General features: G+C 36.9%; 1 protein-coding gene across 5 annotated transcripts in view; it reads right to left on the reverse strand.

The window, feature by feature from the left end:
• Positions 1-480: 480 nt before the first annotated feature.
• The window catches only part of LOC103723019 (uncharacterized), a 30,303-nt gene continuing 5,887 nt past the window's right edge, over positions 481-24,896 (reverse strand). For 2 of the 5 annotated variants that reach the window (XM_089928306.1, XM_089928310.1), the window contains 17 exons: positions 18,461-18,540; positions 17,184-17,234; positions 16,534-17,070; positions 16,136-16,390; positions 15,329-15,394; positions 12,752-12,931; positions 10,332-10,383; positions 9,969-10,256; positions 7,985-8,095; positions 5,730-5,921; positions 5,005-5,280; positions 3,462-4,070; positions 2,112-2,623; positions 1,967-2,027; positions 1,792-1,860; positions 1,467-1,685; positions 481-1,221 (listed from right to left, as the gene is read on the reverse strand). In XM_089928306.1, the coding sequence (XP_089784432.1) occupies positions 1,599-1,685; positions 1,792-1,860; positions 1,967-2,027; positions 2,112-2,623; positions 3,462-4,070; positions 5,005-5,280; positions 5,730-5,921; positions 7,985-8,095; positions 9,969-10,256; positions 10,332-10,383; positions 12,752-12,931; positions 15,329-15,394; positions 16,136-16,390; positions 16,534-17,070; positions 17,184-17,234; positions 18,461-18,540 (3,426 nt within the window). In that variant the 3' untranslated portion in view covers positions 481-1,221; positions 1,467-1,598. The remainder of the gene's footprint in view (positions 1,222-1,466; positions 1,686-1,791; positions 1,861-1,966; positions 2,028-2,111; positions 2,624-3,461; positions 4,071-5,004; positions 5,281-5,729; positions 5,922-7,984; positions 8,096-9,968; positions 10,257-10,331; positions 10,384-12,751; positions 12,932-15,328; positions 15,395-16,135; positions 16,391-16,533; positions 17,071-17,183; positions 17,235-18,460; positions 18,541-24,896) is intronic. The other 3 variants (XM_089928307.1, XM_089928309.1, XM_089928308.1) reach the window with 3 other exon arrangements.

The raw sequence follows: 24,896 nt of genomic DNA on the forward strand, positions 1-24,896 counted from the left end.
ATGGGTCAATTTAAATATATATTCTTATATATACATATAGAACGGATCACATCAGTTTAAATGTCTATACTTAATACTTATATATACAAATAGATCAGATCGGATTGATTTAAATGTATATATTTAAATATACATATGATTTGGAATGGGCCGGATCGATTTGAATTGGTTTTGTGAAAGCTCAAACCAAAATCAATCCAAATCTCTTCGGTTCAAAACTTTCTCAAATTGGTATCAAACCCAAATATATATATATATATATATATATATATATATAAGCCTAACCAAAGAGACCAGTTTGAATCAGGTTAGTAGTTTGGTCCCTTTTTTTGCACACCCCTAATACAGTAACACTGCTACTAGATTGGCTGATATAAATAGGGTACTAAATCATATTCAAACAAGAGTCTAGCAAACTAGATGAAAGCATATAAACTTATAATTTATATTTTTAGCAAAAGTTTTGATTACATAGCAAACTAAATGAAAGCATACAAACTTATTATTCATATTTTTAGCAAAAATTTTGAATACACAATTTTACAACATTGAAATATCCAACAGCAAGGACACAAAAACAATACATACAAAACGAAAAGATGTAACAGAAGCTAACCAAAATTCCTCGATACACCTCATACATTTACACTTAGGATCAAGAAGAATGGATCAAAAAAAGACAAGCAGTCCCCACATAGCACAGACAATGCTGTCTAGAAAAGTACTGACCTTCACTTGTGCCAATATTTTACAAGATCAGCAGCTTGTTCTCATGATGTTGGTCTTCTTCGGAACACTGAGAATTTTTATTACCCGAGGATGCCTCACAAAAAACTTGCATGAACCTCAGTACTACAGCATATGATTCCAAAATTTAATTACAAAAAAAAAGTTGCTTATCAGGTGGCAGAACCCCATCGTCAAATCCTGGCGACTATATATCTGTAACCAAAGAAATGAAGAGCCGCTTTCCTATGAAGGGGTTGAAACTTCACCTCTATAAAAAAGATTGGTACGATTCAAGTACTGACGGAGGGAATACTTTTAGCTGAACGGTGAACAATTTTTCCCTTGCTGATGGTTACTTGCAGAAAATAATTTAAATCAATTAAATGAAAGAAGTAACACGAAAGGTCCCTTGTGCATCACATGCTTCAATAGATATATTTATCCAGCAAAAAAGCTAATTTACAAGCTTTGCTTAAACACCTGCAAACAAAACTGCCAGAAAATTCATCAGTAACCACCCAGAAGAAACTAGAAGAAATAACAGCATAATGAGTTAATGACTAAATAGTTTGTGTCCAGTGGGCTTATGTAGTTGTTTAAACTAGCAGCTGTCTATTACATCTCTATCCGCCTCAGACCCTTATCTACGTGATGACCATTAGCACATCTTCCATATGCAACATCACTTTTAACTTAATTACAAGAACATTTTCAGACAAAATTAAAAAGCAAATTACCTTATGGTATCACCTGTGCCAAGTCCAGTCTAGGTATTCCAACTTGCATCCCTTAGGAGCACCACTAGGGTAATAAGAAGCATCATGGTTGTTGTTCATTGATACAACCAAGTTTGATATAATCTTCTAACTTTATAACTTAGTTCCAAGATAATTCGACAGCTGTATTATTCCGCGCAGTTGGAGATAAGGATTCTCCAGAAGTTTTTCATTGTTGCACTAATTTTTATCAAGGAAGAAAAAGAGATGTCAGTTAATGTGTTTATGTACGAATATATTTTTCTATTTAGAAATGAATTCAGGCAACATGTGAAAGGGTTACAACCTGTTGTGCTTTTATAATGAGGCTTTGAAGCATGCGTTGGTAATTCTGAGGCTCCTCTGTCATCATCCTCTGTGAATCAAAGCTGAACCAGTAAGCATTGTAGAGTACAGGCAATCAAATAGGAATAGTTAATTGTGAGGAGAGGAGATAATTGCGAGGGAAGGAGAAGGCATACTTTCAACAGAAAAGCAGCAGAATAATATGCTACCCTTGAGTCTGTATCATCTAAAAGACCTCTATCAACATTGAAAAGCACATTAATGTTAAGCATATCCAAGGACTGGTAAGTGTAATGACTAGCATGGGTGGGCAAAAACTACCTGAAGAATTCTTTGCCTTCAACTTCCTCAAAAGCTTCTTGTTCAGCAGTGCATTTACCAATTAAAAGTAAAAGAAGAGCGGCCCTTATATCTGATGTAGCACCTGGTAGATTACCTCTTCCTTTGCTGCCAACAGCAATACCTAGTGCAATATCATCTGTTGCTGCACCAGCAAGTTGTATTAACGGCCAGTAGAACAATGATGTTGGAACGTGGGCCACCAGCTGCATAGGAGCTATAGCTTGTCCTCGCAAAACCAATGCTGCCATTGATGCTGTCTTACAAATTGAAGTGTCTTGACCAGTGTCCTGACTGGCGCAAACATTTTGTGGCAGCTCCTCTCTGCAATCGTTCTTCCATAGTGTTTCTTGGGACACACGAGATTCCAAGTCACCTTGGTGAATTTCAGTTGTACAACCAAAAAAATGGCTGATGCTTTTAAGATCCCTAAAAAGCATTTCATTCGCAGACTGAAGCCTCAGACATAATTGAGAAAATAACATGTCACACATCTGCACAAAAGGGTTCAAGTCAGAGGAGAGAAATACTGAAGACAGAATGAATGCTATACAAATGTTTTGATATAGCTCTTCTTAGAAAGCAATGTAAAGATTAGAAACATTTGGTTAAATAAATTTGAAGAGAATACTGCTCTACAAAAAAACAATTTTTGAGATTTAAAATTTAGAGCATAATTACCTAGTACTTAAAAGAGAGTTTGAGCCATTTTGAACAAATTATACTCAAAAATAATAATTAAATACAAACAGAAGTACAAAAGGGAAAATCTTGCATAATACAAGTCCAGATCAAGTCAGAAATGAATATCCAATTTGACAAAAAGGATTGAATTCTCTTCATATAGTATGACTGTAGAATCAGGAAGAAGAGACTGCAAAACCAAATTATACCCATCGCCAGCATATCTTTGTTATGCCATGATTTTAATCACTGGTTTTGGTAAGGCATTGCTAAAGCACAAAAAGCAATAAGTTGAAATTACTCATATTTCTAAAACAAATTCTAGGAAGAGATTGTTGCAGCTAATCTTTGACATGGTCAAGATCATGGTCTCAAATCCCAGTAGCATATCCTGCAGGATGCTGAGTGGGGTACCATCCACCATGGGATGTGACCATCCTGCACCCTCCCCAGAATTCCAATCAGTGTGTCCTGGGGCATCCCCCATCCCAAAATTCAGGACAGCGCAGGATGGCGGCATGTTCCTTTCCATGGAAAAACAAGGATGACCCCATCCCATGGGATTCAAAATCTTGGTAAAGAAAAGTCTACTTTAAAAAATCAGACAGCAAATGCCATTAAGGTATAGAAGTAATATATCAAAAATACCTTCAAGATGTTGATATAGTCAGTTTCATTAATTTGAACCACCAGTGATAAAGCAGTGCTCATTATGTCTATAACTGCATTTGCTTTGTCCAGACAGTTTTCACTAACACCTTCATGGGTTACATGCTGCATCTCACTTTCATCTAGCAAAAATTTGCACCGTGTTAGAAGTTTCTCTAAAACATAAAGAAAGCCCCACCGGATAAAGTTGTGTTTTGACTTCAAAAGACCACACATTATAGAGATAGGCAGTGGTACTTCTGGAGAAGTTGAATCTTGATTGCCAGCCATGGTGATTTGCTGCTGCAACTTTTTAACACTCGACCATATTCCCTCATCATTATCCTCACTGATTTCTGAAAGAAGCAATTCGGCTAGCCATATATACCCATGATGACGAAAAGCAGATCTATCTGAGTGAAGGAGTGAGTGTATAGTAGCCCAACAAAGTCTAGCTTTCGTACCAATGTCAGTTTCACCAAGTCCATTCTCAATACTCTTAAGGGACTTGTAAGATTTTGTTATTCGAATCATATATAAGAATTCATTATCTAATCGAGTGAATGTGCTTATAGTTGCATCAAGTTTCCTCATGATCTTGTCCAAGAGCTACATATAAGAAAAGAACCATTAGCGTATATAAATGAAATAAGAAGTATAAAGTGCAAATATTAATTTTTTGTGTCCTCATACCTTTGACCTGATTCACATCCTAAAATGGACCATAAGTGTGGCATGTAACAGCTTGTTACACAAGTGAACACAGAACACAACCAGCACTTAAAGAAAAAAAAGGAATCACATGTTATCGGTTACGAATATTGTGTTTAAAAATCAAGTGCAATTAAGGGTCCCGTCAATTATCATTTTCAGAAGTATAATGTAAGTGTTGCAACCTCTTGGATTACTATGGACTTTTGTATATCAAGAACTCAAACCCAAAATTCGTAATGTTCAGTTAACAGTGAATAGCAGTGATTGGTGATGCCATAGTAACACTGGAACAAAACAAAAACTAAAAGGAGATACGTAAACAGCATTTGATAGACAATAGATACGTAAACAGCATTTGATAGACAATATTTACAGGTAAACAGAGGCAAAAAAAAAAAAAAAAAATAGCTCTGACTTAGGTGTTAAGTTAGCCATGAGTGCATTAGAGTGACTCCTGAATCCTGATCAAGTGGTTCTCCCAGTGCATGGCTGGCCCTGCGTAAGCTTGTTAGAGTCTTTGTTCATAATATAGGCTTATCGAAGAACAAGAAATATTATCTAGGAAATGAGAAGTACAGAATTACAAGGGGAGATGATAGATTTTACAAATTAACTTACCAAAATGAATGCTAGAACCAACTATAATTCTCAATTTTTGTGCTTCTACTATCAACAGCCTATGGAGAAGCAAACTCCAATAGGAATTTCTTCATAATTTACTTTAGTTCATGTATATTTGTTGTTATTCCGGATTGTTTGTTATTTATTTCTAAATACATTCCTTGGCTTGAATAATAAGATATAATAATATTCACTGAAAGCAAATTACCAAATTTTGACGTTCATAGTTTGTTGATCTTGGTAAGGCTGGAGAGACAGATCTTTTCAAAATCTCTCCAATGCCTTCCACGCCATGCTTGACAGCAATATAAAAGGCTTCAGGTGCATCTGCAAGAGTAAGCATGGAAGCAACAGGTTGGATCTCATCATAGGCATAGGCAGAACTTCCCCTAGCCAAACATGCTTCATTTATTTGATATACAACATAGTCGAAGAGAACCAGAAATAAATCACGTTTTTCTTCCCTTGAGTTGGCTCGTGAGTACTGCAAAGTAAAATAAGATAAGCTTCACACCTTGACAACTCTAGGGGAACCTTTAAGTAACAAATAAACATCATTATTTTACTGAACAGATCCTTCAAAAATATATTTAAAGAAAGCAATTTTGCGGCACTTAAAGGAAAGAAAGAAAGAAGTAAACCATAAAATTATTGGAAGATAAACTATGACTTGTAGCTCAAAAGTTACGAAAAAGCCATTATGACTAAATTTTAAGTTAACAGCATTTCAATGCTGCTAAAATTATGAGTTCATTTTATAAAACATCCCTCAGCATACTTCAATTATGCATATTTAACTCAAGTGTTTCACTTATTTCTGAAGCACTAGTCGACTGTCAAACAAGAAAATTTACCCCATTTGGATTAATAACTGATCGTAAGTATTGTGAAACACAGGCAATTTATTTGAAAGATGAGTAACACAGAGTGTACCTCAAGACATATGAAGTCAATTCCTCCAAGAAGATCAACTTGTTCAGCAAGAAGTGTTGGAGTATCTGAAGCAGCTTGGAGAGCTCCATTTGAAGTTTGATAGAACATGTTTGTCAACATGCAGATGAGCTTGCAATGAACTACTTCTGCCCATGAATGTTCACCACTGATCTCCAGAAGGGTCTTAATAACCTGAAAGTGAAAGCATACAACAGAAGGCCATAAGATAGGTGAGTGATACTTATAAACAAAAATGTAGCTATTCACAAGGCAGAGATCAGATAAATGCACCATAAGAGGATATCAGAAGGAAAGACTACTATTTTAGATGGTTCGATCAAAACCCATTTTAAGCCCTAAATCAAATCTAGACCGTGGTTCACCCAACCACTGCATGTACTCTAAACTACAGAGGTATGGTGGTAACTCCGTTCTTTATAAAATGCACATAGATTGCTCATCACATACATTAATTCATTAACCATTCCTCATCTTCCTCCTACAGTTCTAATCAAGTTTCGCCATCTCGGTACCAGACTCCGTACCAGTACCATCCTAGTAGAGTGTTGGTATGCCCGGTATGGGATCAGTTTGGCGTACTTACACTCAGTATGCCCCCATACCGCATACTGATTCGATACAGATATGGTACAGCCGTGTCCACCGGTACTGACTAGTACAGTGTACCATGGCTCCAATTATCTACATTTATAGTGGATCAATAACACAAAAAACTGGTAGAAAATATATAATGTATCCATAAAAGGTGAGCCATAGTTTATCAGCTAGATAAAAACTTTTGGAGTGCAACATATTCGTGACGAGCTGTTGGGGTTGCATGGAATATTTCATAAAATAGAAAGTGAATCATAACATGATAATATTCCACATGGATGACACTAAAAATATAATGGTAGCATATGAACAAGATAAATTAGGCAGAATTGAGGTCATTACGTACATCTATACTAAATCTAGTGAAACGTAATAAGATAATGTGCAATAAAGGAAGCCTAAGCAGCCATAATGCAAGATGAAGGGATAAATACAAACATCTCAAAAGTGCGGAACAAAATCTATGGACATCATAGATATAGAGAAAGGGAAACACACAAAGGAACGATGAGAGAGAAAAAAATTGAAGTACTATAACAGTAGGCAACCTTGGATGGCAATGAATGGCTAGATATAACCCATAAAGCAAAACTATACAGTGCTTGATTGGAGGGCTGCACATTGTGCATTTTGGATCAACTTCGTCGGGGATGTACTCAAGCTCAGTGCGCGAGCCACTTGAAATTGCTTTTCTCAAGTCAAGCCCAAGGTTACACCAAAATCTGTCAGTGAAGGACTGTTTAGGCTCATTCCTTATAAGCTAAGCCATAAAATGAGGTTTTATCAAAGCATGTTCCTGGTTGAATGAAATGGTTATAGAGCCAAGTCCATGCTGCACATGAACAGCATGGTTCACTTGCAGCCCTACAAAGAGGCATGATGTGAGGGCTTTGCCAGGTCCAAACTTATTCATTTATCAACCAGTTGTAAAATCAGATTAATAATTTTCCTCTGCACATTTATAATGTGAATCCATGGTAATCAAGTTAGAAAATGCTAAGAAGCTATATCTCTGTAAATTTTAATTTTTAAATTGTCGAAGAATTGTCAAATTGTTGTCATAGGGTTAATATTTACAAATTTGTCTTCATATAAATCATGCTTAATTTACAACCTGCATCAAGGTATTCTTATAACATGCTAATCATTTTCCCCTTTCAATAACATATTCTCCATGTTCCCTGTTCTCTCCAATTCTTTACAAACTAGGCCTTTTCAGCTGTCACTGCAATAAATAGTTCTGTCCTGACATACTAAGTCCTGAACCCCAATTATGTGACAATACTTGCAACTTATAGCAAGACCATCTGGTCACAAGCATTATCCCAGTTAATGTTTGAATCTCTTCAGTGTGGATGCAATTAATACTTCTTTCAAAGGAAAACAAATGGGCACCATATTTCCTTTTTTTCAGCTATAAGACAAACTGAAGATTGATGTGAAAGTGCATTCCGGACTAGACTGGCAGACCTAATAATAAGCATGACAATATGAGGGGCTGCATCAATTTTTTTAGAACATTAAAATTGCATATTCAACCATAATTTGAAAGGAGTTTCATAGTTCTAAGAAAAAGATAATTGTTATGACAGCAGAGTAATGAAATATTTGAAAATAAAGTACAAAGCTTAGTTTCCCACCCTTATGTCAAGACCTTCCAATCGGCTCCTTAATATTTTTCCTCGATCACAAACAAAGTAAAATAGACAACTTAGAGCAGATGCCCATACAATTTCTTCCCTTTCTTCTGTCTGCAAATACTCAATGGCACATATCACTAAGTGCAAAATAATTATCTAAAGGGGAAAAAATATTGCATATAAAGACAATAACAGTAAACAAGCTCGATTACAGCACAGACCATGAAACATCAGAAGGAACAGGGGAGTAAGAAACAATGACAGGTTTGTCCAACAGTTTCTCAAATGAAAATGAACCGATTAATGTAAAAAAAAAAACTTTTGGGCATTTCATTATCCTTCATCTGTCAATCGAGATTCTGTTCTATCTACTAAAGCATTGTTGAGAATACGATGTGCAAAATTCTGCAAAGAGTATAACTCACTATATCATAAGAAAGTTCCATAACGATACCATAGGTGATATCTTCCCTTTTTTCTTTGAAAAGGAAGAATAGCACCTAACAAGACAGAAATAATAACTATCAACGGAAGGCTAGATCTCTTTTATTAAGAATTAAATAACATATGAATTGCAATCATATGTCTGTTGTTTGCAATCCAATTATTCAAGACATTGTTATGCATAAGAAGAAACTGTTGCACACAATTTCGATATAATAACTAAAGTCCAGCAGCCACAGCATGCAATTTCTTTAACCTTCAAGAGGCTATCAACTCTGAAAGAACAGATTGTTATACAACAAGTTCATTCAGCCTCATGGAAAGCTTTAAGGTCATGTTGTAAGCATGATTAAAACCCTTAAAGCTGCTACAATAAGCACATAATTGTTAAATAGACCTAAGGCAATTAACCGTGTGCTGACCTTGCACTGCCAGACAAGTTGGTGAAGAAGAGAAAGTAGAAAAAAGTGGAGAACAAGAGGGAGAAGATAAAGGGTTAAAAAAATGATTTTCTTCTCACTACTACTATAAACATTTTTTTTAAAAAAAATAGACTTGAGAAGAGGAAGAAGAAAAAGTGGAGAACACGAGGGAGAAAATAAAGGGTTAAAAAAATCATTTTCTTCTCACTACTCCCATAAGAGGAGCAACTTTTTTGTGAAAAAAAAAAAAAACTTACAGCACCAACAACAACTTGACACTTCTTGTCAAAACCTACACTCAGAACCTCAGCCAAAGCTTCTCTTGGGTCACTGTTCTCTCTACACCATTGCTTACCAGTCACAATGGCCCTAGAGTACTATTCAATTCCAAGAAAAATAAGAATTCCATCTCCGTGCCAACTTCGGCCATAGGACAACATGTAAAGATGGCTATTTACCCTCCTAATCAAGCTCAAGCGGTGGCCCATCCATTTAAAGTTGTGGTCCATGGTTCACCATTAGAGGGATAACATTTGGATTAGATTGCATATGGGGAGTAAAAAAGAGATGGAGACAGTGGGTTTGAGAAAAAATGCATTGAATGGATGTTAGATGAAACTAATGGGCACTCCTATTGGAGCTAAATGCAAGAGAATGGTCAAGAAAGTCTTAACTAAATCTTAAGGCCAAAATGGCTCATTGCTGAAAATTATTCATGCTTTTGTCGAGATCCCAACCTATAGGTTTATCTATTTGTATTCTGTTTTTCAGAATAGAGGCATTCTTGGAACTGAATAAAAGTTGGAAATATTTTATACGCATGATACGCGATATTGTGCTTGTGTCTGTTAATGTGGGCATACACGTATCAATTAATAAATGTATGATGTTCAAATCAAGGGTAACCTAGGCATACTAAGACATGTCCATTGCCTAGTCGGTTGCATGGGCATTTGCCCAGCCCCCAAAGGAACCGCACTTGACAATGAAGCAAGTCCATCAGTTCAGCTGTAGCAATTATTCAAAGTTGCAAAAAAGATTCACAGATGTTATGGAAACAAGTTCTACACAATCCCCCAAAGGGTCATAACAAAAGTAATATACAAATTGGCACTCACCTGAACAAGAAGACTAAGAATCTCAAATAATATGACCAAAAGCCATGACTCAAAATTATCGACAGATGAATTAATCCTCTGTTGCAGGTTAGATTCTGCATTCATCTTTCCCAGTGTCCCCAGTTGTTCTTCATTGGTCAAAGAAGGCTCTTGTGAAGGTTCAACTTCTTCAATTGCTGGAGAATCTTCGGGTAACATAGGCTCCAGTAATTGCGCATGCACAGCAAGGTTTAGAATTAAATCAAAAGCCCGGATCCTAGAAGCAACTTTCTTAGAGCTAAGCATACCCTGAAAGGTAGATAACAAAATGAGAAAATCCATCTACATTTTCCCTCAAGGAAGTCATGAAGCAAAGGAGGGCACCTCTAGCATATAAAGAGTAAGGGGAGCAGCAATTCCAGGATCCATCACATACCTACAAAAGGAGAGTATACTCAAATTAAACTCATTCTAATACACAACAAAACAAAAAGGAAATTAAACAAAAAACAAACTCATATTAAACTCATTCTAATATACAACAAAACACAGGAGATTAAAAAAAGTCAGTATAGATGGTATGCTCATAACTATATTCAGTCTTCCCATGAGTTTGCAAGTAGAAAGCTACATTAAACCAATGACTCTTAAAAAACAAATATTGTAAAATATGTGAAAACATCCATTTTACATTTTTCCAGTAACTTATTAACAAGTTTCTGTGGCAAAAATGCCCACAACGGGAGAAAATATATGGGTAAGCATTAAAAAAAGGTACTGCACAAATGTGCAACATAAGTGTTGGCTTTCTAGGAACAGGAGCAGATGAGAATCATGGCCATATGAGAAAACTAGGAATATAACAATTTCCTAGAAAGCTAGATAGGTTCTAATTAAGAAAGGGTGTAAGGATTTATCAGAAAAGTTGGAGGTGATTTTTGTGAGATAGGTTGTGGTGGTGGTGAGAAGAGGGCATCATGTAAAATTTATTGGTTTTTTATGTAGAAAAAAGTTCTATTAGATTGAGGAAGTTCAAATTGGACAGGAGTTTGAATATTAATAAAAAAGATTATCAGGTCTCTATTTTTATCCCATGCTCATTTTTAAGATAAATTAATTGGAAGTGTATATGCAGAGAAAGAAAGAAAAAGATTAGCATTAAGTGAGAATTGAAGAGATAGTAGAATAATGAATGGCTCAAGTGTTACTGATTGTTGGATTTATAGTGCAAAAATGGATATTAAGCATTCAATGGTGCTGATTCTTCTACCATAAGTAATTTATAAATTGGCCACTGATTATGAATGTAGTCCTTTGATGCAAATTAAAATATCAGATATTCATGGTAGTTAAGGATTATAGAGTCTTAAGATAAATATAATGTAGAACAGCAATGGTACTAAACATCTATTAGGTATCCTATCAAGTAATTTAAGCCATACTTAAGGTCAAGATTGTCTACAAATATGCCCAAAGAGTGCGTGATTAAGACAGTTTATGATCTTCTTGAGCTAGGTGAAAGATTCCTACTCTTCTTCAGCAACTGGACATCCCTAACATCTTTGAAGATTTAAGCTAATAAAAAATGAAGCACAATCTTATTACCATACAACAACCAGGTTCAGAGCTGGCTCTACAGCATTTTCAAACAAAGACAGGTTTTGTTAGGTTAATAAAGCAAACCTGAACAGAAGGTATACAACTCATTTCCCTTTTCATCATATAGCAAGGTTAGCCTGTGAATATTTTAAGACCCTCTTCCTCTGACGAATAAGCTCAGCAGTTAATTACATGCACTTATCTCAGCTTCTATAATACAGAAAGGAGGTCTGTTATTGATGTAAAAAACAAGGAATTCACCTAACTCTTGTTCCAACAGTTCATGTGCCTCTCTGGGATCCACTTTTTAACAATTTTCTCTTGGCAATGCTGGCACATCACTGGTTCCAGAATCTCCAAGCAGCATACAACCTTTAGCAAAATGTATTTTATAGTAGAAACAAAACCTACTACCTTTCAGCAGTCTTTTGTTATCGATATAGAACATTTCATCCATTGGTCGGGTTCAATATCAAGCTAACAATTTTAAGGAACAGGAGGAGAATTTATAAGAATTTTTGTGAATGTTTAGTAAAAGAGATGAAAATCAACGTGCTTTCATTGGTGTAGTACACATATAGCAGAGAGATGGTAAGGCACCCTTTGAAATCAATGATTATATGTCATACAACATGATCTCACACTGATGTAGACACTTTGGTGTCAAATGTTGCAATTTAGAAAATTTTGAGACAATGGGTTGTCGAAAAATTTATAATATCATACAGAAATCGATAAGAGTTAATGTAACATGAAGATAAGATTACACTTAGGCCCATAAAAAGAAATCAGAACGTGTTCTTGGATTTCACAGAAAATCAGCACATGACTATTTAAGAGGCTGAAACAAATTTCAACAAAAACCAGTTGAAAATGTTAGACATGTATTCAAGAATTTTCAAATAGTCATTAAATTTTACGACAGTATATGACCAATTTACTTCAAACAAAATGTTTGTCTTACATCTTTTATCAGACAGTCCTACCATCGGCAACAACGAGGATCATCTAAAATAAGCATCATATTGTATACAACACTCAGGAAAAATATGAAACAATATTCTTGTATAATAGGCACATTATTTGTGCAAATATATCTTCAGTATTGCATTAGCTATGTGGAACTTAACAAGATAAGAGTTATATAAACGAGCCAAAAATTAATATAAGTAATCTATCTAGCCATTAGATCTATTTGAGCATACATGTCAATAACAAGTTTGATGAGCACATTAACTGCAACATCTGTGGCAGGCTGCCCACTATGCTTAGTTAATCGCGATGAGGCATTCAACTGAGTTGCATGTGGTGAAGAGGATTCTGAGCAAACTTCAGCTATGACTTCACAAATTTCAGCAGGATTCAGTCTTAGAGGTAGCTGCTCACTGGTACATGTTAAGTTGATAATAAGAGATAGCCAGAAATAAAGCGTAACAGCTTGCAAATACAAGTCAGTCTGGAGAGAGAGAGAGAGCTTAAGAACCTCAAGGAGGTCAGGAGGTGCATATGTTTGATAATATCAAGATATTTAATTGATGCAGCAAAGCTTCTCTATCCAATAAACAAGTTATTTCACTGATACATCAGCAATGCATCTTCTCATGACTGGCTAGAATACTACAGCAAAAAACAGTCACGGTACATCCAAATACTACGTTTTCTTTTCAAAAACCCATTCAACCCAAATTTTTGACCCACAAAATCAATTCCTCATTACCACCCACCCACTTCCTGTGCTGCTTCCAGAATTCCACTAGTTACTTTGCGCTGCTCGCCAGATAACTATAGCAAAGGAAAAGAAGTCCTACCTCCTCCAGCAGTGAGGTTCATGTTCCATTTTAGGATGTATCGGGTAACATCCCACCAGATCTGGCAGGATTGGTGGGGGAGAAAGAGTGGGAGAGGGGAGATTGCAGGACCAATCTTGGAAGGATTAAAAAAGACAACCTATCGAGGTTGTTTTTTTAATCTGGCAAGGATTGGGCACCGTGATCGCTGCCCTCTCCCTCTATCTCTTGCCCTCCCATGCTCTCTCCCCTGTCAATCCCGCTGGATTCAGCAGGAACGTTCCAAACAGGCCCTTATTGGTGCTACAGATTGCCCAATACTTTCAGCCAGAAAAAATAATAGCAGTCATTTTCACATTCAGTATCCATCCGTATGTGGTAAGGTGGTCAAATGTAAGGAATTCCCCCTAACAACAAGCATGAAACAAGAAATGTTTCAGTCTTGTAATTCAGCTATAGTTCTTGAACCCCATGCTTTGGGGACTTTTCTGACCATCATGTCCAACTACTAACTCGGGTATTATTTCTTAAATTCTTTCACATTGTGGCAGCTACATTGTCACCCCTAGCCCTTTAGGAAAAAAGTGTACTCATAGTAAACAAAGACTGGTTAACATTAAGTTGATGAGAATAACATATCTCATAGGACTTTGCTTTTACATTGGCACCGACTTATTATTGGACCTTCCCATCACAAGGTCTGCTAATGTTTGATTTCATACTAGTAGTTAGCTCAACTACCTATCTGGAAAATTCTTTCTCACATCCAATGGCTTCCCTATCTCCTCCACTAACACATTTTCTAAATCCACATTCATAATTAAATTAAAATTCAAACTAACTTGGAGAGCTATGGACCAACAAAAGAAACCTAAGGAAAAATTAGGTTACATAATTGCCTCAAATTAGCACCATAAAAGAATCAAGTGCCACAAGCATATTATCAGTTTGTCATAGGGCACATTATCTTTTTCAACCAACACCTAAAGATTTCCTTTACAAGCTAGACAACACCTTATTGAAAATTGCCTTGATTATGGTAAAGAAAGAGGTGAACAGGGGTCAGCATATTTCAATAGTTAAGGACCTAAGGTATAAGTTTCTTGGACATAATTAAGTAAGTACTTGAGAAAGTGGTATTTTAATTAAAAATCCATTCTATCCACATGGATTCAAAGCATCCTCTTAAGGGTGCACCCTCAACCATCTGAGATGCTTTATTCTTAAAATCATTCATGGGCATTTAGATTGTTATGCACAATAGAATTCATGATAAATTACGGGACATCAACTTTCGCATGGCCTTCAATTTAACCTTCTAACATTTTTTTAACAACTTAATCTAACAATAATCCTTAACACATTTGGTACTCTTGGACAGGCTATCATTTTGTACTGAAGTATCTTCTCATTCTTTAACTCAAGCCATTGCAATCATTCATGCAGCTTATAATTTTCTTGTGGAGCGTATGTTTCCTTAATTCAAAATAAGTCAATTATGTCTATATAATGCTCACCAATTTCAGTAGATCCAATTGTCCTTTCTATGTTATGCACAAATCAAGGTCACATATATTCCAATTTATTGAATGTTTTTCCAATTACTTCTGAAAATTCTTGTGAAAAGTTTATCGGATGTCATGGTAAAAGTCCCTTTAATGTTCAAGACACTTTTGAACATTCATGAATTTATAAAAAACCAAAAATTATTTGAAACTTCACTGAAATTTTGATCAATTTTGCCCTTTTTACTGAAATGTGTCAATCTTCTTTATACTTTTCTGCTCTTTTTTCTTTTCCTACAAATAAATATCTATCTTCCTTTTGTAACATACAAACATCCAGAAAGAATTCTAAATCCTGACTCTGTTACTATCTAAACAATCATGATGGCACACAGAAGTTTCATATCCAAATGAAACATTGAGCCTACTTACTTGATTTTTACTGCTGTAAAAGTAGATCTGTGAGATTGCAGAGAGCTTTGTTTAATACCTGTAGTGTCTATACTGAAAAAGAGGGCGGGCTCGAGGATGGAATGTGCTTGCTGGTACTTTCATCCTAAAGAAAAGCAGAATATTAGTTACATGCACAAATCCTCAATTGACCAACTATTTAGATGAACAATCTTTAATTTCACAAAAATGAGAAGTTAATTTAAACCATGCACTCCCATATGGCAGGACATGTCAGCAATTTTTAGTACATAAGTATGTTCTGATAGTCCTTTTTCTGTAGAAAGTTACAAGTGCAACATAATAAATGCACTGGCAGTACTGCAAACAGGTACATAATTGTCCTTTTAAGAGGGAAAAAATTCAAAACTAATATGAAAACAGATGAATGAAATTGAAGTATAAGGGTTAGCACATCTTTAGTGGGTGTAGGAAGGTTGTGTGGTGGGCCCCTATAAGCAAAAGTTTTGGGTGTTAACCCTGACCCTGATCGAGCAGGACCGAAAGAATAATACAAATATTTTGTAACATTAAAATTATTGCCATACCCCTGGTTATGTTCTGTCAAAAAGCTTAGATCATATTTTATCATGATTATCAAAAAGTGCATCTAAATTTTATAATCATAAGGCTTACATGAGTATGCAAGCAATTTCTGTCTATAATAATAAGGCTCGCAGAGTACACAAGCAATTTAGAGTTCGTAACATCAAATGAATTGCAACCATTACAATGACAGATGCAGATCTGCAAACTGCAACAAATTGAAGGAAACAACCAAAAAGAAAAAGAAAAATAAATAAATAAATAAATAGGTACTTAATGGTACTAGTAAAAGAGAGCATACCAAACTTGCTGAGGTCCTGGTTTTATGCGTTTTGATGCAGTTATTGCTTTTAGATGGCTATGAGCTGATGCAAAATTAGTAGCTGCAGCAGCTTTTGAAGGTTGCAACAGGTCAAAATCAGGTAAATCTTGTGTCACTGAGTAGATCCATGGCTTCTCCTTCATTTTCGTCTCCATGTCTCCCACTAGAAGAGCTGCAGCACCAACTTCTAGGAAACCATGAGTACGGACGTCTTGGGGGCTCATAAGACAATCACTGGGTCAAAAGATGTTCTAGTGAGTTTCTTGCATGACTATACTAGTGAACCAAATCTGAACTTTAAGAAATACCAAAACACTCTCATATGATGTTACTTAGCACATAGAGGTGTTTGATAATCAGGAACACCTGTGAGTTACCTTTCTCTTGTGAAAGATGACACTTGGTGTTCTCTGTCCCAAGACCATCGCCATTTGAGGAGATCAAAGAATATATACTTATTATTCTCTCCTCCATCAACTTTTTCTACACTTGATAATCCTGAAGCAGACACGCCAGAACCTTCTCTTGACTCAAGAGAGTCCCTATTGCTAATAACTTCTGGACTTAGCTGAGAAGTAAATGATCTACTTAACAATGATGACAGAGTTGGAAGAGATTGTTTTGCAGAAATTGATGCACCAGATTGTGCCAGTGGTTGGAATGACAGTTTAGGAATATGTCGTGCCACTAGGGAACGGACATAATTTAAGGACTTCACAAGTGAAGCAGATGCAAAATTGGAAGCTGGCAGGGAAGGGACAATAGCATTTGATGCTACAGCTGATATTCCAGAATGCTGACTTAATGATTTTGACCATAACGATACTCTTCGGTTGGTTACAGATTTGCATTCAGCAATTAAGTTTGCACAAAAAAGATCAATCTGCCGCAAAGTCTGCACCTTTGGTACATACCTATAAAGAAAATTCAAAACAATTACTCTGGTCATGCATATTTTTTCTGCATTAGGAACAAAATAATATCAATCAAATGTCATCAAATCCAAACAACACCAAGATTAACTCACCGAAGAAGATACTGTTTTAATAATGCCACACACCTTGGAACTACTGCTGGGCTGGTCCAATAAAAACAAGCATTAGAAAAAGATGATGAATAATTGACTCATGCTTCGGCAAATGATTAGAATTTAGAATAAGGATTTGAAAATGCAGTTCCATGCCTACACAAATAACAAGTTCAGATGTCTACCAGAATAAAAGTAAGTGCTAAATGAAATTTTTGTTTTATTTCTTGATCTGAAAATGTTTTTTTTTTTAATTTTCTTTTATCCTTTCATTTTTCCTGATGGGTATGACAGGATCAACCAAACAAGTTAAACATGGAAAATAGTCCCATCTCTCAGTTTCAAAGCATATTCCTGTTAGAAAACCGCATAAAAAGTGATAGATTTCAAATTAGATCTCAGTCCCACATAGCACTAGGAACTCTACAAGCAATATATAACATTTTATATATCAAAATTTCAGAAGAGAACCAAAACATTACATATATTCCAAAAAAAATGAGATGAACAAATGTAGTACCGTGCAAAATCCTTCAAGCAGTCAAAAATATAAAACATTGCTGTCAACCTTTTTCCAAATAAAATTGATTTCAAACACATGGATTTCATTTGGTGCAAACATGGTTAATACATGAGAAAGGCCTCCATCGAACTCTGACAAGAGAAACAAAAATACGAACAATTTCAAATCTCACATCGAACTGTGACAAGAGAAACAGAAACCTGAGCAATTTCAGGACAGGATAAACATGAGATCTAATCAGCATCAAAATGAGCATATTGATTGAGAATCATTTTATTATAGATTTAGCATTGTATCGTCACACTCTCTTTCTTGCTGGTTTGGTTTCAAAAGAAGATATGCTGTGACAGTTCTTTTTGCTCATTTCAAGATATTCCTAAAGATGCATTTCACAAAAAGATTGAGCCATTATCTTTATTTATTCATAGATGCTTTATCCTCATATTATTGAAGAGAATATTTAAGTGATGGTGCAGATTCTTATGTTCCTATTTTTCAAAATGCAATTGTTTTGCTCTTAGTGTTGATGCAGTTGCGGACAATGAAAATTGTGGTAGAAGTAATATAATAGAGAAAATAGATGACAGATTTCTAAGCATATAAAAGAATGCTTCTTCAAATTTAACTTACAGAACTATCTTGTAAGCAGATTTGGAAAACAATCAAAGATCAGCTTGAGAGTACAAAGACCTCGCTTGAAACCAATTGGAACCAGTACTGTGAAAAAAGAAAAAAGAAAATTCCATATAAGTACCTGCGATCTCTCTCTGCAAGTGCATGTTCTACAAGTACACTGTAAGCCATATCAGTGGTTGACTGGGAAGCTATATAATCCTGTCAGCATATAATCACTTCAATGTCAAACACAAAGAAAAAATTATATACCTTTCGTCACAGAGCTAAAATATTAGTTCATTGAAAGGATAAGGCTGGGGAACAACAACAACAAAATAAGGTAACTTGTAGAATTAACAAATACAGTGACTGAATGCATTCAATATATTTACAGATGAATCTCCCATATTGTGAAAGAATCATAATTGGCTGGTTCAAGACAAACCGGATTGGTCAGTTATCAGCACAGTTCAACACATCGGTTCAGTAAATAAGCCTTCCGGCACATGCCTCTCCCCTCCCAATGCATGCAACTCATGAAGCTTCCTCTAGCCGCTCCACTCTCTCCCGACGCGTACGAAGCCTCATCTGGCCACTCCTCTCTCTTTCGACACGTCCAAGTGAGTCCCTCCCTTCTCTCTCTCTCTCTCTGATGCTTTCATCCCTTCCTTTCTTGGTGGTCTCGATTACTTTGCCGCCGCCATCTTCGAACCTCCACTACTCTCGCTTCTTCTTTCACGTCGATTTCTTCTGATTGACTTCTTAGGATGGGAAATTTCTATGCCAACGACGTCCATGGCGGGATGGGAGGCACCACCTCTAGTCAGGCCGAAAGGTTTAAGAATGACAACACCAACGAGACTGTCAACCACTTTCTCAAGTCACACGGCCTTTGTAGGCCTCCACTCCTAGATCAAGGTTTGACTCCTGATCTAGAGCCCAAGAAGCCCTATATTTCTGCTCTCTATGCTAGATATAGAGCCCAAGAAGCCCTATATTTCTACTCTCTCCATCCCAGGTGAGTCACCTCCTCTCTCTCTCCTTCCTCCCCCACCTCCCTCTCCCTCCTCTCCCTCTCACTCATCATAATTCTGAAATGCCGTGATTTGATGTAGTACGAACCGACACTATACCATACCAGTCGTTGTTCGGCATGCCTATCGGTACTAATTCTTCCAACCTTGGAATTAGGGCTGTTAGCCTTTTGAAGCAAACACCCAAAATCAACTCAGGAGACTTCCTAGATTATAACATAAAGGGGTTTCTATTAAGGCCATGGTTGTTATGAACACCTACCTAGGCACCTAGTCACTTGACCTAACCTAGCTCACACCTAGGCAACGCTAGCCTAGATGACCACTACACAAGTGCCCCCATGTTTTGGGCACTCGCCTGGGGTATTGGGCATTGCCTGGACAACCCAATTTCACTAGGCAGATGCCTAGCTAGATCCAATCGGCTAACCAAACTAGACTCAATGTCCAATGGTACGTGGGGTTGGATTTGGTCAAGCCAACATAAAAAAAAGGAGATGAGGAAAAAAAGAGAGCTAATAAGCATCCATCTCCTCTTCCTCTTGTCTGTCTCTGCTAGGGCATCTGTATTTGCAAATTGGCCTTGTCAGCTTCCGACCTCGAGCACCTGTGGTCGATGGTGGCTAGCGAGCCTTGCTTTGTGGCCGCCAAATCTCCACTCTCCTCCCTCTCTCTCAATGACAAGGCTCTCCCCCATTCCTTCTCCACTCTCGACAGTAAGGCAATCTAGCTTATGTCCCCGTCGAGTACTCCATGCTTCAGTGTGGTAGCTATCTTTCTCCCACTCTCCACTCTCTGGCAGTCGGCTTCTCCACTCTCGACTCTCCAACCATCCATCTGGCCACCGACACCACCCGTCGTCACCATCCCTCCTCGCCTCTCCTCCTTCACTTCTCCTTCACCACTCTCTCTCTCTCTCTCTCTCTCTCTCTCTCTCTCTATGCGCGCTTAATAATAGTTGCATAATGGTGCTTCTATATTTTTACATTGTGCTGTTCGTACTTTTAGGTCTATTTGTAAGCACCTCATTTTTATATTGTTTAAATTGATTATGCGCGCATATTTAGTTTATATTTTTTGATTATTGATCTTGTATGGTTGTCTAGGGGATATGGACCCACATTCACATGCAATAGAGACATTTGAGCTGAGGTACCATCATTGTTGTATGCTTTTATTTCATAGATTTTGATGAAATGATAAAATTGTAATGGATTTGAATGTATTATGTTTCGAATGATATTCATGTGTTAAGTTCATCACTGTATCTTTGGATCATGTGATTGGATAATGTATTAAGAACACTACAAGTTTTAACTAATAATTGAAATACATTAAGTTATAAACTATTTTAAAAAATTTTGTAGAAATTCTATCACCTGCATTGTCGCAGGCGATCGCCTGGGTTATTGCCTAGGCTATAGGAGAGCCTGTCACCTATAGTCGCTTAGGCTATTTGACAACTACGATTAAGGCATCACTAGGGGATACATTTTCTATCATGTGTTACTTATGTGATACTCCACAACACATTGGTGCAATATCACTATGGTACTACAATGACAAGGATACAACATTCACACCACATCTATTCTAGAATATGCCCAAATTCTGGAGGGAGGCATCAGTGAAGCTCATCGCCTCTGTGACTTCATGTCCTGTGCATCACACGTGACATGCTCTAATTAAAATTATAATAGTACTACGAAATTGGCATAGTGGTTATAGGGTGCAAACATATTTAATTGTCATCAAACAAGCATACTATCAATTAAACATTGATATGTACAAAGCATCAATCATGCTTCAGCAATTTATTTAATCAAACTGTAAATCTTATCTTTTAAAGCTAAGAACAAATAACTAATGAATTACACAATGGGACAATACAGCATAATCATTGTCTAGTGGATATGGGATACCACTGAATCCAAATAGATAACATCTTACATGAACCACGAGACCATAATAAAATAATTTAAAATCTAGATGATATGATAATCAGAACAGAGTGATGCATGCAACGGAAAGGCATTAGCATACCTTTAAAGTAGGACACCTTACTCAAAATTACTAGTTTCCAAGAAAAAACCTTGTTACAAATCATAACAAGTATAACTCAATGCTTATTCCTATCTTGTACAATAAAGTATAGAATGGGAGAAGGTATTTCTAAAGTAACCATAAGATGAGATCATTGATTCTAATCAACTTCTAGGGTTCATTAGGATCATAGGATAAAATTTCTCTTGATAATTACTCTACCTTGACAAAATATGAACAAGCGATGTTATCATGAATGCTACATCATTGTGCAGAAAGAGGTGGATTTTGCCTTCTCATGAGATCTACTCTGGAAATATCATTAGGTACCACACATAAAAAAATCATCTTTCCTTGCATAACATCAAAACCACATAATTACATGAACCTCATAAATTTAGAGGACCACCTAGCAGGGAAGCACACTGAGCCAGTTCTGGTACAAGCTAATACAATCAAAATATAAAAGAACCAAACCTAATTAAATGATTTATTTTGCTTAGTCGTTCAAAATTGGCCTCTCTTTGTCCCATATGATTTCTAGCAGGGGATTTTACAAAAATTACCCACTTTATTTCTGTTTTTGGAGATTTGGGCCACTATTTTTAATTCTAGAAAAGGCCCGGATTCTAATTTTTGGACAATTTTCCTCCTAGCCCCAAATATATTCTCCAGCAATTCTATATAAAAAAGATTCTACATCTAGAGCTCCAAAAACATGTGCATTTCCTATAAAATATGTACATTCAACTTCACTTAAACATACAGCTTAAGAATATCTAATGGAGCTAGGTGCAAAAGTGTCTAAAATTTCAAAACCAAGTCCTTCTTGCCAAAATATAGAAGCAGTCCAAATATGCAAAGAGGAAAATAAAGTGGGTCACTTTCACAAAATTTCCTTTCTACCATCATTCAATATAAAAAGAAGAGAGAGAGAGAGAGAGAGAGAGAGAGAGAGAGAGAGAGAGACTTAACTTTAGCTGTGTTTGGCTCGAAAAAAATGCAGGAAAAGGTTTTCAAAAAAAATGAAATAAGGGAGAAATAACCAATTTTGTCAAACTTGTTTATGTTAAGAATGACCTCTGTTTCCAATTTATATGATACTTCTGGATCTTCCAAGTAATCAGAATGATCCCCAAAAAAGAAAGGATTGGATTGCCGTATACTTGGCATTGTGTTTTTCTTTATGAGATTATGGGTTATTCTTAACATGTTTTAGACTATTGTAGTCTTCAATAAAACACTCTCAAGAGTTGATGTGAATGGATTTTTAAAACTAATGTTCTGCACTAGCTTTTCCATCCTTAAGGAATAAAAGAAGCCCACTTATATGGAAATCTCATAACTATATTAGAGGGAGCCCACTCTAAGGCATACCCTTTAAATGTCATTACACCCAAATATATGAACTGAACATTTTATAATACAGATAACACTTCTATCCTTAAGTGGCATAACCTCATATCAAAAAAGGAAAGAAATGAAGACAGCTAGCCATCAGACCTAGTTCCTACTCACTGAGAAGTGAACGATTGCAACTATAGGCTCATGAATCCCTTTATATTTTGATGTTTTGCAGCAGATCACTGGTGTAAAATGTAAAACAACAAGCAAATCTATTGAAAAGATTAGCGCCTGCAAACTTGGTTAAAGCTATAATGGTTTTCATCAATGCCTAAGAAAAATGATTTAGTACAGAAGGTTGCATCGATTTCATTCTATGTGGATCCCATCTTTGGATCAAGATCAGCCGAGAAATTAGGATCTTCTTCCATATTATGAAATGTACAGCCCCTCAGGTCATAAGATATGACTTGATTATGCTATGTAGGTATTAAATAATATATTATCATATTTTCTATAATTCATTTGCCTATGTGGCATTTAAATTACTTATTGGTAATAAGACTTAAGTAGTAAAGTTAGCTACCTTGTTACTGTATGTAGTCTTGTTATGGTAATGAACTAAGCAGGTACTTCGAGGGACCTATATCCTCCAAACAAGTTAACACAATATTTCAATGAAAGTAGTCATGCTTTTCTCATTGCATGGGAATCAAATAAATAGACAGCATTACAACGGGAGTAAACTAACTAGCCAAAATGTAGCTTACTGGCCTAGCGCTACAATAGGAAACTAACTATAGCTAATGGAGAATATCTCTCCGTGGGCCTGGTCAACAATAACAAGGAAATAACAGCAAAGCAAATAATAAGGCAAGTAACACGAGGCATGCAACCACTTTTTTGGCACTTTGGTGAGTGGGGAGGAACACGTAGCACCCCATGCATCCACCATGCAACTACGTAGCAGAGGCACGTAACACGAGGCATGCAACCACTTCTTTGGCACGTTGGTGAGTGGGGAGGAACACGTAGCGCCCATGCATCCACCATGTAGCACGTAACATTTACCCTTCCCTCCGAAAAACCATGTCCTCATGGTTTGGGAACTTCTGCCGGAATTGTTCATAATCTTCCCACGTGGCGTCGTCGACCGTGGTTCCCACCCATTTCACTAGCACCTCAGTGGATGCCCGATTTCTACGATCTAAAATTGTCTTCGGCTCCAGTTGTAATGTTCCTTCAGGAGTGATCGGGGGTAAAGTTGGCTGAACTGGGATGTTGGTACTGAGTTTGGGTTTGAGGCAGGAAACATGGAACACCGGGTGGGTTTTGCAGTCCTCCGGAAGAGAGCTTATAAGCCACCTGCCCGATACATTGGAGCACCTGAAAAGGCCCGAAGAATCGAGGGGAGAGCTTCAAATTATGGCGAAGGGCCAAAGAATGGTGGCGGTAGGGCTGCAAGCGGAGGAAAACCTAATCGCCTACAGAGAAGGTTCGCTCGGTGCGGAGACGGTCGGCTTGTCGCTTCATACGTGCTGGAGCTTCCTGGAGGTTGTTTTGCAGAAGAGATAAAATCTGGTCTCGTGTACGTAGGATCTCTTCCCCTGTTGCCACACAAGTAGTGCCCGTAACATACGAAATAAGCTTCGGGGGACGGACACCGTAGACCGCCTCATAAGGAGTGACTTTCGTTGCTTCATTGGTGTTGGTATTGTACCAAAATTCTGCCAAGGATAACCAAAAAGACCAATCTCGTGGCCGAGAGCCTGCAAAGGTGCGAAGGTAGTGCTCCACGCTCTTGTTCACAATTTCTATTTGGCCATCGGTTTGTAGATGATAGGAGCTGTGAGCAAGCGTAATGCCCTGGAGCCGAAAAAACTCTTGCCAAAAATGGCTGGTAAAAATAGAGTCTCGATCACTTACTATGGATCGCGGCATCCCGTGGAGTTTGAAAACATTGTCAATACATAATTGTGCAACTGTGGAAGCAGTGTATGGGTGGAGAGCTTAATAAAATGGTTGTACTTGCTGAGTCTATCGACAACCATAAAGATTACACTGGACCCTTTGGATGGCGGAAGACCTTCAATAAAATCCATGGACAGCTCCGACCATATACATTGCGGAATGGGGAGTGGCTGAAGAAGGCCC

This window comes from Phoenix dactylifera, chromosome 17, assembly GCF_051530095.1.
Source record: "Phoenix dactylifera cultivar Ajwa chromosome 17, Ajwa_hap1_PhDact_Kaust_v1.1, whole genome shotgun sequence".
In the NCBI taxonomy this organism is placed as follows: Eukaryota; Viridiplantae; Streptophyta; class Magnoliopsida; order Arecales; family Arecaceae; genus Phoenix; species Phoenix dactylifera.